At 43.6% G+C, this 12246-nt stretch overlaps 1 protein-coding gene across 2 annotated transcripts in view; it reads left to right on the top strand.

The window, feature by feature from the left end:
- Window positions 1-12246, top strand: part of Me3 (malic enzyme 3) — a 167545-nt gene that overhangs the window by 88459 nt on the left and 66840 nt on the right. For both annotated transcript variants that reach the window (XM_004632571.3, XM_023716686.1), the window contains exon 5: window positions 2421-2582. In XM_004632571.3, coding sequence (XP_004632628.1) covers window positions 2421-2582 — 162 coding nt within the window. The remainder of the gene's footprint in view (window positions 1-2420; window positions 2583-12246) is intronic.

Below are 12246 nucleotides of genomic sequence, written 5' to 3'. Positions count from 1 at the left end.
AAGAATGTATGCAATGTGTTAATTATTGAAACTGTCCTACCAATTTGGTTTGAAACTGTCTCATTGGTATTTGTTTCTCAGTAAAATTATGGGAAAAAAGAAAAGAAAAAATAAATGATACAAAATTTCACTAACAAAAAATAAAATAAAATAAAAAAATAAAAAGACAAAGGGGTTATGAGTTGTGAAACTCCCAAACTAGAAAGACATCACTTCATGCTCTGCGTTGGCTTCATCACACTGCCTGATACTTACTGAATCCGTGTCACACTGTGAGAGCCCTGCTAAGTGCTGAAGAATCAAAGATAACACAACATAGTACTTGCTCCTAAAAACCTTAGAGTTACTGTGAAAGACAAGGAAATATATATAACTGTGAATCAAGGACGAGAGCGATAGATTCACTGGGTGAGGAAAGTGCTGCGGATATTCAGGGGAAGCTGTGATAACTTCCAGAAAGGAAGCCTCGTGGCGGGAGCTAGCCTTTGTACTAATCCTTGACACATGCAAAAGTGGCAGGATTCAGGCCAAGGGCTGAGAAGTAAAATAGCATGTGTGCAAGAAAATATAAATCTCATACAAAATTGGGAATACTTTAGCTATTAAAGAAGATGGAGAAGATAAAAGGGAAGTTCAGAGTACATTAGAAGTAGGCTGTGGAAATCATAAGTGTCAGTGTAAGCTATTTAAGCTTCATTTTATGGAGATTAGGAATTTTGGATATTTAGGGACAAGACATTGGTACATCTGGTTGTGCTTTGGAAAATGAAGTGGAATGGGAAAAAAAATCTAAGAGTAGGGAAAAGTCACACCAGCACTGCAGAAGCTCAAGTGAGAAGTACTGAGAAGGTCGTAGCGATGGTGTGAGGAGGCCAGAAGCAGTGTCAGGGACATGGGGCAGGTGAACTCAGCAAAACTTGCTGGTTAGCTAATGACAGACGGGGTCTAGACTGCACGGTTTTGAACTTGAGAGATACAAGGAAACAGAAGGCAGGACAGCAGAGTAAGGATGTTCAAAGGAGTCAAGAGGAGCCAAGAGTTGCTCTGACTAGGAAATGTGAAGTCGGTGAGGAGTGTTGGGCATAAAAGTGGCAGTGCCCTGCACTTAGCTACAAACGTCTCCAGTTTAAAAGATGACAGTGGGAGCTTTTAGGGTGGATGAAAATGTCACGCTTGGAATGTCATTAAGCCTGGCAGGTGCATCCCCTCATCCATGAAGGGCTACCCTGTGGGAGCAGAGCTCCCATCTCAACCTCGCTGCCCTCTGTGCCCTTCTGCTGCAGTCAAGCCACCTCCCAACGCCCTGATCACTCATATGTGCATTTTGCCTCCCTCAACCCCCCAGCTCTTTAAGGGCTGGGGCTGGGCATTATCATTGTTATAGAAGAACAAACTGAAGCCCCTTCCTGTAGGAAACAGCACTGTGTCTTTTGCAAATTAGATGTTTCTTAAATGTGTATTAAATGAGTGAATAAAAAATAACCATTGTGGGGCCAGCGAGATAGCTCAGCAGACTAAAGTGACTGTTTGGCAAGTGCAGGGACCAGGTTTTGATCCTGGGTCCTGCGTGCCCCACAAGCCCCAGCCCCCGGGCAAGCTGAGCCAGCGACTGAGTCCAGGCATGGTGGTGCACGCCTGTAATCCCAGCACTGGGGAGGCTGAAAACAGGAGGATCACTACAAGTCCAAGCTGCGTAGTGAGACCCTGTACCAAATACATAAATGAATATGAATATGAATATGAATATATATATATATATCTCCATTGTGACCATATAACGTCTATCACAACCATCAGCTTCATCAACATCTGTTAATTTATAGCCATGAAACCTGACTAGCACTATCTCTAGCGTATTTTCAGTTCTCAGTGATTCTTTTGCCAAATGCAAGAGGTAATACCGGCACTGCCTGATCATCTTCTGAACTCACAGGTAATTGTGATTCTCAGGGACATTGCAAGGAGATTGTTCTTTGCAAACTGGATGTATCATAGTCCAGGAGCAGGCCAGAGAGGATTCACATCCGTCTCCAACCCCTGGAGCTACTGCACCAGCCTGAAAGCTCATTTTTTATTTTCTCCTTTTGAGGTGTCCACTCCTACCTGCCCTTCCCCAAGTCTCAGGGTGGAAGTGTGTGCTTGTTTCCTTCAGGGAGAGTGACTAAATGTAGTTTCCCTCCAGCTGTTTCTGCAGCCCACCCTCTACCCCTCAGAATGCAGGGGAGGGGTCTTTCTGTCCTTTTGCCACAGTAGAATTTCCCACCAGCCTGCCCAAAAGCACAGCCACCTGCAGATTAATGGTCCCCCGCCACATCCCTGCAAAGTCATCTTGCCAAGCCTGGCATGCTGTGGCCCCAAAACAAGCGCCTCATCACTGGAGGTGCTGTCCCTGATCGATGGCAACCTGCTGTGTTTTTCAGGCTGTGGTGGTGACAGATGGGGAGCGCATACTCGGCCTGGGAGACCTGGGCTGCTACGGCATGGGCATCCCAGTGGGCAAGCTGGCCTTGTACACAGCGTGCGGAGGAGTGAACCCACAGCAGTGCCTCCCTGTCCTGCTGGATGTCGGCACCAACAACGAGGTAACAGGCTGTGTAGGTGAAGAGCTCTGGGGCCAGAAGAGGAGAGGGTGGAGGGTGGGGAGATCGTTTGTGGGGTGACTGCCTCTCTACAACAGGGAGCTGCTTCTTTCCTAGCAGCCTTCGCCTCCACACGTTCACCCGCCCTTCCACTCCCACCCGCTCCCACTTTTGTGTCCTTTGCTTCTCCCTCCGCCACCTTGAGAACCTCCGTGCCTTGATGCTCCGGCTTGACTTTCCCTCTGTCCTGAGCCTCCATGACCCAGTCCCCAGCCTCCATTCCCCCGAAGCCACCTGACCTACTGGAGGACGCAGTAGCCAGTGCAGGTGAGGGGACTGTGCTTTTCAGCATTTTGGAAGCAAGCTACCTCAGGGGAAAGATAAAACTCAAAGCCCCAGGGCTGGGGGTGGAAAAGTCTGAATCAGGCCAACGAAAGTCCTGCAGATGGCGAGAGAAACTAAGCCAAGCGTGGGTGAGACCGCCCTGCAGCATTCCGGGTGGTTTGGGATTGCTGCCGAATGCGTGTGATCCTGAGCTGTGTGCCTCTGCATTAGAAAATAGGAAAAGGCATCCACGAATTTCATTCAGTGAGGGTATTAGCCAGCTTTCTCCTTGCCGGGACCGCGTACTGATTACCTGGGACGCGGAAGGACGGTTTGCTTTAGCTCACGGTTGCGGAGGGCTCAGTGTACAGATGACTGGCAGAGCCTTCACGGCGGGAGGGCGTCCGGGGAAAAGCCACCCAGCTCTGCCGCGGTTGTAATTTCCGTGAGGCGGTTATGTCTAGGCTTTTCGCAGAGATGGACTGTCACTGATAACTCCTCACTTTGCAGATCTGTCTTGCCCCTCTTGATGGTTTCTTCAGGATAAATTTCTAGAAACAGAAGCATTGACACAAATGGAATGGTAATATTCTAGATTTTTGATTCCCACTGTCGAATAGGTAGCACTTGCTTCATTCTGCGCTGACCTCTTCCAAGGAAACTCGCCGAGATCTCAGATGGGCTTCCTCTTGCCTCGGCACCACACAGCCTTGTTTCAAGAAGGATCACACCAGTCCTAGTGAGGAGTGTTTCGCCAGTATTTATCCACAGATAGATACATTAGAAAGAGACAGGCAGACCTTGCTTAGGAGCTAAGAAATCATAGGGGAAGGGTGAGATCAGTGAGGGTGAAGGTACTGGGATTAGAACACTATGGAAAGCAAGGACCCTGACCCCAATTGCTTTTCTTTTTTTGTGTGGCTGGTTCAGCCCACCCTAGAGGCAGGGCTGGCATGGCATGTGGTGCCAGGGACTGAAGTACAGTCCTGCGTGCTTGCCTAAGCTTGCCTAAGCAGGTATTTTAGTCCAGTGAGCTATCTCAACAGCCCCTGACCCCCGATTTCTAACAAACCCACCAAGAAGAAAATGTCCACACGTAGCCAGCAGCAATCATAGCTCCGGCCCTTACATCCAGTTAAAACCTTATAATTCCAAACTATATGAGTTGGATCTATTCAGAGTGTAAGGGAAGCACCTATTCTTACTGTCTTTTTCCAATTGAAAAAAACAAGGTCCAGGAAATTTTAATTTGACACAAAAAAGCCTCCTGGAGGTAGCAGGACTTGGGTTCTTTGTGGTACCGGGGATTAAACTCAAGACTCTGTGCTTGCCAGGCAGGCACTTCCTCTACTGAGCTATCTCACTGGCCCTAGGACCTGTGTTCTAGTGGGAGGTTTTGTGACTCTCCCCAGGATCACAAGCAGCCTTTTTGCATGCCCCTGCCTGAGTTTCTACTGTTTTATAAGTAACTATCACCTCTTGGTGTTTAGAATTTTTATTCATAATTTTAGAAGAGTAAAATTTTCAAAAGAAAAAGCACCGGCATTTTTCTTACAAGGCTACCACTGTGTCCACTCCCAGTACTCCTTCTGCACGTGTGCGTAGATGTAGTCTCGCTGTGATCACAAGGTGCATGTAATTTCGTTCTATTTTTTAAATTAGGATTATTTTGTGAATGTTTTCTCTTTATTTATTTAATAAAAGTTTACTGAGGGTTTAGTAGGTGTCAGGCACTCTGCGAAGCTAGAGGAGACAAATGAGGTCCAGGCCTGGATGGAATATTCTAGTTGACAGCATTTCAGCAGTGTCACCTCATTGATCATTTTCATGGGTTGGTTCCTAGATCGACCCAAAGTGTCTGCCTCTCCCCTGAGGATTTCCCTCAGAACACAAGAATGCAATTGCACAGTGACCAACACTAAAAAGACGGTGATTTATTTCTTTTCAAGTGACTTTAATATGTCATTTCCCACACTATAGTTCTTTTAAAAATTGAATTCATTTGCAAAATTGTTCTCTCTAAAAGTCCAGGGACACATCTTTCATTCAGAGCAAGCCTGGGCTACAGGAGAGGAAGGCTTGGCCTTGGGTTTTTACCTCACACATCAGCACAGGAAGGCTGCTGTTGGGAGGGCTTTTAGTTTCAGAATAAGTAGGCCATCTGTGTGGGCGCCGCCGTGAAAACTCCTGAGGCAATAGGACTTGTGTTAGTCAGAGGCAGAGAGAACAGCCCTGCAGACCTCCTGCTGAAGGAAACTTCTGTTGTCTGCAGCCCTGAAGTGGAGTCACTTTTCCTGCCCACACCAAGGAGACTGAGAAGACTACTTACATTGGGTGGTGATTCAATGAGAAGAGGAGACCCGTGGTTACATTCCAAGGGACAAGGCAAAGACCGCATCTGTCAGTTAGAAACCGAATACGTGGTAGCCCACTGTCCGACTTAGAAGGGGCTCAAGCTGTCTCCTTCACCTCACTCATGTCACAAGGAAAAGAGGGCAAGTGCAGAAACGGCTTCCCAAGGACGGGCTCCGAGCCCTGCACTCATCCTGCTGTCCACGAAGCTCGTGGATGTCCCGGAAGCTCAGCTTACACTGCTGCCCTGAGCCTTCCGAGTCTTCTCCGGGCTCAAGCCTGGAACCACAGCAAATTCACTTCACAAGGAGAAGCTTCTAGTCCCGTGGAACTGATGGAAGAGGCACAGCTGATCTGGGAAGCAAGTGTGGGAGCATTTTATCAACAGAGCCTGGTACCTTGTCTGGAGATAGGGGGCGCAGAAGTGGACCAGTGAGGAAGCCTGGGGTTGGCCACCAGAGTGCCACAGGTGTCTTCTGGCCTTCCAGAATTGCCGTCACTGTGATAACTGACCATTCAGCCCTCACCGTGCGGCTGTCAGTGCTCCCTTCTGTGTGCACGATCGGTGGTGACACCCTTCCTAAGGCCTTTGCAGCCTACCCCTGGGTTTGACTGAGCAGAAGACATAACCGCTACCCTGGCGCATGACGCCAACAGCGTAAGTCCAGTGCCACAAGCTCCCAGGCCATAGATGATCGCGTAATATCCTGGTCTGCCTGTTGCTATGCAAGATGAATGGTTATTCTTTTTTCCTCAGAAGTTTACCCATCTTCCAGCTTCAATCTAATGCCCAGTGAAAAGAATGAAACGTTCAGAGCAGTTTTTCCACCTCAAAGAACTTGCATTACATGACAGAGATAAAATCATTATCTCTTTTTCAAAAAGACATGTTGGGCCATCCAGATAGCTCAGCAGATTAAAGCACCTGCTTAGGTAGAGTACAGTGTCCTGGCTTCAATCCCTGGCCTGCCATGGTAGTCCTGCCCCCGGGCATGCTGAGATAGCAACTGAGACTGGGCGTGTTTTCATGCGCCTGTAATCTCAGCACTTGGGAGGCTGAAAACAGGAGAATCACTACGAGTCCAATCTGGGTAGTGGGACCCTGTAGACGCTGCACTAAATAATAATAATTATTATTATTATATAATTATTATTATTATTATATAAAATAACAAGTGTTGGGTGTGGTGGTACATACCTGTAATCCCAGCACTTGAGAAGCTGATGCAGGAAGATTGCTGTAAGTTTTCAGCCAACCTGAGCCACACAGTGAGACCCTAACTATCAATCAATCAATCAATAAGAGAGAAGTTAACTATCTTGCCCAAAGTGAAAGAACCTGCTAAGTAATACTGTGTGACTCCAAATCCATGTTCATCCAATGCAAAGGCCACCACCCTTAGGTCACACCAAGGGCACTCAGAGGGGGAATTCTGGCCACTGTCAGTGGCCTCAGTGGGGCCCTGTTCTCTGCGGTACCATGCCCCCTAACTTTAAGATTTCTTGCTCTCAACTGATAGGTCTAGCCTATAAAAACACACAACAGCCATTAAATTTAATTCTCAGATAAACAACCATTTAACACAAGTACATTCCATGCAACATTGGGGACATACTTAAATCAATTTCTGCTACTTAATGCCTACCCAAAATTCAGATTTAACTGGGCATCCTGTATTTTGCAATACTACAGGCTGAAAACATCTCTCCTGCATTGTCATATGGCAAAGTCAGAACAGAGGAGGGCCACAAGGAAAGGGCTGCACAGCAGTGTTCTTGTGTCCAGGTCAGTTGGTTAGACAGTGCTGGGGAGATAGCTCAGTGGAATAAGTGCTTGCCTGGCAAGTCCAAGGTCCTGAGTTCAATCTCTGGTACCACCAGGGGTGGGGGTGGGGAGTTGGTGAGACACGGGGTGTGGTGTGCTTGTTTTGTCCCAGTGTTGGGTGAGGTCACCTGTGGCAGCTATCTTAGCGAAGCCCGCCAGAACAGGAGTGGGTGTGGCCTTCCTTCTGGCTCTATCCCAGCTTTCCCTGCTCTTTAGCCTGCTCTGCAAACTGAGAGCCTGGCTGCCTCGGTCTTCCCAGCCACTGCTGAACTCTTGTGGGAGGACCAGGCAGAGGACAAGGAGCTGCTGCTTAGGACACTGGTCAGCATGACAGCAAGTGACAGGGAGGAGAGAATGCTGTCATGAGACCCAACTGAAGCCAAGTTCAATCTCAGCTTAGCCGTTCTGGCTCTTGAGTTTGGGCAGGTTATTTAGAGCCTTGAAGTCCAGCTTTCTCACATGTAAAACAGAAAAGTGAAGAACTCAGATTTCTAGAAGGACCATGGGAGTAAAATACTTCGAATTTCTACATAAGAAGCTACTTTTGTGTAATTTCATATGGAATTTTCCCCTGATTTTTGTTTTTACTTTAGATGTAGTTGAGCCACAGAGCATTATATCCTAAAAGTAAAATATAAATGCTTTTCAAAATTATCTCAATATTTCAACAGGATTCCATTATGTTTGACCTTCGATCTTCACCGAAATACAGTGAAAAATTATTAGAAAATACGAAATTCTTCAGTATCACTTGAGAATTTGACTCACCCCAGAAACTGTATATTTATACTGCATTCCCTGCTCTATCAAGATCCAAAGCACTGAGATTCAAAACCATGACTCAGTAACACTAAAAGGCTTACCTCAAGTTAAAAGGAAGCTACTGCCTGTAGTGATGTCAAAACAGTTTGGCTCCAGAACAGCGGCTGAAGCACTATCCCTGTAACTGTAGAATCTGCATAATCTTGCATTTTTCCTGTTTCACTTTAAAAATCTCATACACATTTGTACACAAGGCTGTATGGTCGGCATTAGTTACCTTTCTTTTGTTGCTGAGACAAAATACCCAACACCCAGAATTCAGGAAGGAAAGATTTATTTAGCTCACAGTTGGTGGAGGTTTCAGTCCATACTCAGCTGGCTCCGAGGCAGAGTGATGTCACCTGGGGGCAACAGTGCAAGGCGGCAGAACAAAGGACAAGCTAAAGGGGGAAGTAAGCCTCTTTTTCTCCCTTCTTGTAGGCCGGCTCCCCACCCTAGTGGGGGCATAACACTCACACCATCTCGTGCCCCCCTCTTGCACAAGCTGAGGATGCTTAGAAAGTGAGGCCCCTGGCCCCCTGCTCAGCTGAGTTGGAAACAACGTAGGTCTGTTTCATTTTCTTTTTTATTAATATTTTTGGGGTTTATTTTAGTTAAATCAGGATTTTATTTTTTATTATTTTTTTTTGTTAATTTTATTAAGAAACAAATAGCAATGAGACAGTTTCAAAACTGATTAATAGGACATTTTCAATAATTAATACAATGCATATTGTTGTCTTCTTAGTGTTTATTCATAGTACAAGATGCAGACATGATATCCTGTCAAAGCACCATTAGTACAAATATTTCTTCTCATTGAATTAAGAAAAAGTAGCTATATATCTCTCTTAACTATTTTGTATATACACATACAAAATGGTCCTTCATTTGTATCCTCTTTTTTGTTTAGTTTTGTCAGAGATGGGTATTCCATTCCACTTAAATATTGTAGGTGCATGAATTCAGCAAAAATATCCAATATAGTCCAGTAGTCCATAATAGTAGTGGGTTATCTGCAGGACTGACAATGTCAGAAGTTATTGGTTTGAGCCTCTTACACCTAACCATATTCATGTGGCTTTTTTATAACTCATGTTTATGCTTTTATGCTGGATGGTTAAGACCAAGATAAAGCAAGACCTATATAACAAGAAATGTAACTTTTGTATCTGCCAAGGTCAGTCAAATCTCCTCAGGATTTACCTGGAAGCCCTGTACCACAGTTTGTAGATCCTTTGTCAGTGTCAGCCATGTGGATGAGTCACTGCCATTGCTTGACCAATTTGCTCCCTCTGAAAGCCTGAGAGAATGTTTTCTCTCCAGGTGACTCTCCTTAGGCACACTCTACATCATCAACACTTTCCTCTGTGGCCCCATAATCTCCTTGATCAGAGTATTTGTACTGTAAAAACTAAGTTACAGGATGTTACAGTACAGGTTCTCTTAGGTCCTGAGTCCTCACTGACCTTGAAAGGCTAGGGCCAAAATTTTGGCTGTCCTCGCAGCCTTTCTTTATCTCTAAGTTTTGGTCTAAAAACTTAAGTTGTTACCCCTCCACAAGAGAAGCTTCATGGTATTATTATAACATAAACAGTTGGGCTTAACCTCACCATCTGTCTGAATATCAAACATCTAAGACATAACATAGAGGGCTGGGGAGATGGCTCAGTTGAATAAGCACTTGCCTGGCAAGCACAAGAGCCTGAGTTCAATCCCCGGCTCAAAAAAAAAAAAAAAAGACATAACATAGAACAGGTATTTTCCATCAAGTATTGATATGTTCAACTTTAAATACCTACAGAATGTGAAGAAAAAAAGAAAAAGTATTTTAAAAAATAGGAATAAACAATTACATATTTTTGCACAGAAATTTAGAAATCTCATAATATACAGCATTGTAGCAGGACAGTCCTATGACATTTTTTCTTTTGTCTTTTGTTTTCATTTATTACCCCTTTGTTTTTTACTTTTTAAAAATAATTTTATTAAAAAACAAATGGCAATGAGACAGTGTCAAAACCGATTAGTAGGACCATTTAAATACTTAATACATTGCATATTGTTGTCTTAGTGGTTATTCATTGTACAAGATGCAGACATAATATCCTGTCCACAATCACTATTAGAACAAATTAAGAGAATGTAGCTGTATATTTGTAGTAACTATTTTTAATATACTGATACAAAATGATTGTTCATTTGTATCCCCTTTTTTTGTTTAGTTTTGTCAGAAAAGGTACTCCATCTAGTATAAGAACTCAAAAGAAGAAACAAAAATACAAAGGTACAACAAAAGCAGAAGGAAAGTAAAAACTTGAGGACCAGACAACAAAGACAAGGCAAGGAGAAAAGCTAGGAAACCCCTTTTTTTTTTAAACAAACATTTACTTGAGAGACACTACAGTAGTAACTGGTATGACATGACAAGCAGTAAGTATTTAGAAGACCAGAATGACAGGCATTCCAAGCATGACCCTACCATTACACATTGCTTTCTTCAGTGCAGTTGCTTAGTTCACAGGTATCAACATATATAGTTGGTCAGGGTGAGAATCCTACCAATTAACTGCTAGTTTCAAAAACCTGCTGAAGATTCTCAGGATCATTGCCTTAACCATCTTGTGCATATAAGTATATGACTTTGCCCCTGTCATGTTTCCTTGATTTTCTCCTTGCCTTCTCCTAGCTGTCCAATCTCCAAGCTCTCACTTTCATTCCAACTGTGTTACACCCCTCCATCTCTATTTCCTCCCCCAAGCTCCTACACTAGAGAGACTATATGATATTTATACATGTGGGTTTGGTTTGCTTCACTTACGAGTATATAGTCAAGTGGCATCCACTTATACATAAATGCTTCAAGTTTATCATTCCTTATAGCTGAGGAATACTCAATTGTATAAAAATACCATATCTTTTCATCCATTTCTCAGGTGACAGGCATCATGGCTGTTTCCAAGATTTGGCTATCACAAATTGTGCTGCTATAAACATAGATGCACATAAATCACTATGATATGGCGTTTTAAGTTCCTCCAGGAAATTTCCCAGTAGGAGCAGAGCTGGCTTGAAGGGGATTTCCAGTCCTAGTTTTTTAAGGAGTCTCCACACTGATTTCCATAATGGTTGCACCAGTCTGTATTATGGAATGGTTGCACCAGTTCCATACTGGTTCCATAATTCCCACCAGCAATGAAGCAAGGTTCCTTTTACCCTACAGCCTGTCCAGCATTTGTTGTTGGTTGATTTCTTTATGATAGCCATTCTTTCTGGGATGAGATGGTATCTCAGTGTTGTTTGATTTGCATTTCATTGACGGCGAGTGATGTGGAGCATTTTTTCATGATTTATTAGCTTGAGAATTTCTTCCTCTGAGAAGTGTGTTCATCTCAGATGCCCATTTCTTGATTGGGTCTTTAAATTTTGTGGAACTAATTTTTTTTCTTTATAATTTTGTGAGAGAAGACCTACGCCTGAGTAATTAATAGTTAAGATATTTCCCAAATTTATGCATTGCCCATTCTCTGTGTTGGCAATTTCTTTTTTTTAATAATTTTATTGAGAGGGGCTGGAGAGATGGCTCAGTGGTCTAAAGCACCTACTTGGAACAAGCTTGGCAAAGCACAGGGACTGCGGTTCGATCCCCCAGCACCACATGCCAGCCAGCCTGCCCCCTGGTGGGCTGAGCTGGCCACACACACACACACACACACACACACACAATAAATAAATATAAAATAAAAAAAATTTAAATAATTTTATTGAGAAACAAATAGCAATGAGACAGTTTCACAACTGATTACTAGCACATTTTTAATAATTAATACATTGCATATTGTTTTCTTAGTGGTTATTCATTATGCAAGATGCAGACATGATGTCCCGTCTCATACACTCTTAGGAGAAAACATCTCTATTCATTGAATTAAGAGAATGGATCTGTGTATCTATCCTAACTATTTTGAGTATACCAATACAAAATGGTCATTCATTTCTGTCCTACTTTTTTGGTTAGTTTTGTCAGAGATGAGCATTCCACTGTCATTTAAACGCTGTACGTGCATGAATTCAGCAAAATATCCCAATATAGTCCAGAAGTCCATAATACTAGTGGGTTTTCTATAGGACTGGCAATGTCAGAAGTTGTTGACTTGAGCCTTTCACAGCCTAGCATATTAATATGGCTTTACTTTTAATACCTCATTTTCATATTTTTCTGCTGGATGATTAAGACCAAGATAACACAAGACCTATATAACAAGAAATGTAACTTTTTATCTGATAAGGTCAGTCAAATCCCCTCACAATTTAGACTGAAACCCTGTACCACAGTTTGTAAATCCTTTGCCAGTCAACCATATG

Source organism: Octodon degus, unplaced genomic scaffold (genome assembly GCF_000260255.1).
Source record: "Octodon degus isolate 3935 unplaced genomic scaffold, OctDeg1.0 scaffold00049, whole genome shotgun sequence".
Taxonomy (NCBI): Eukaryota; Metazoa; Chordata; class Mammalia; order Rodentia; family Octodontidae; genus Octodon; species Octodon degus.
The sequence above is the reverse complement of the archived record's forward strand: the minus strand, read 5'-3'. Positions and strand labels throughout refer to the sequence as shown.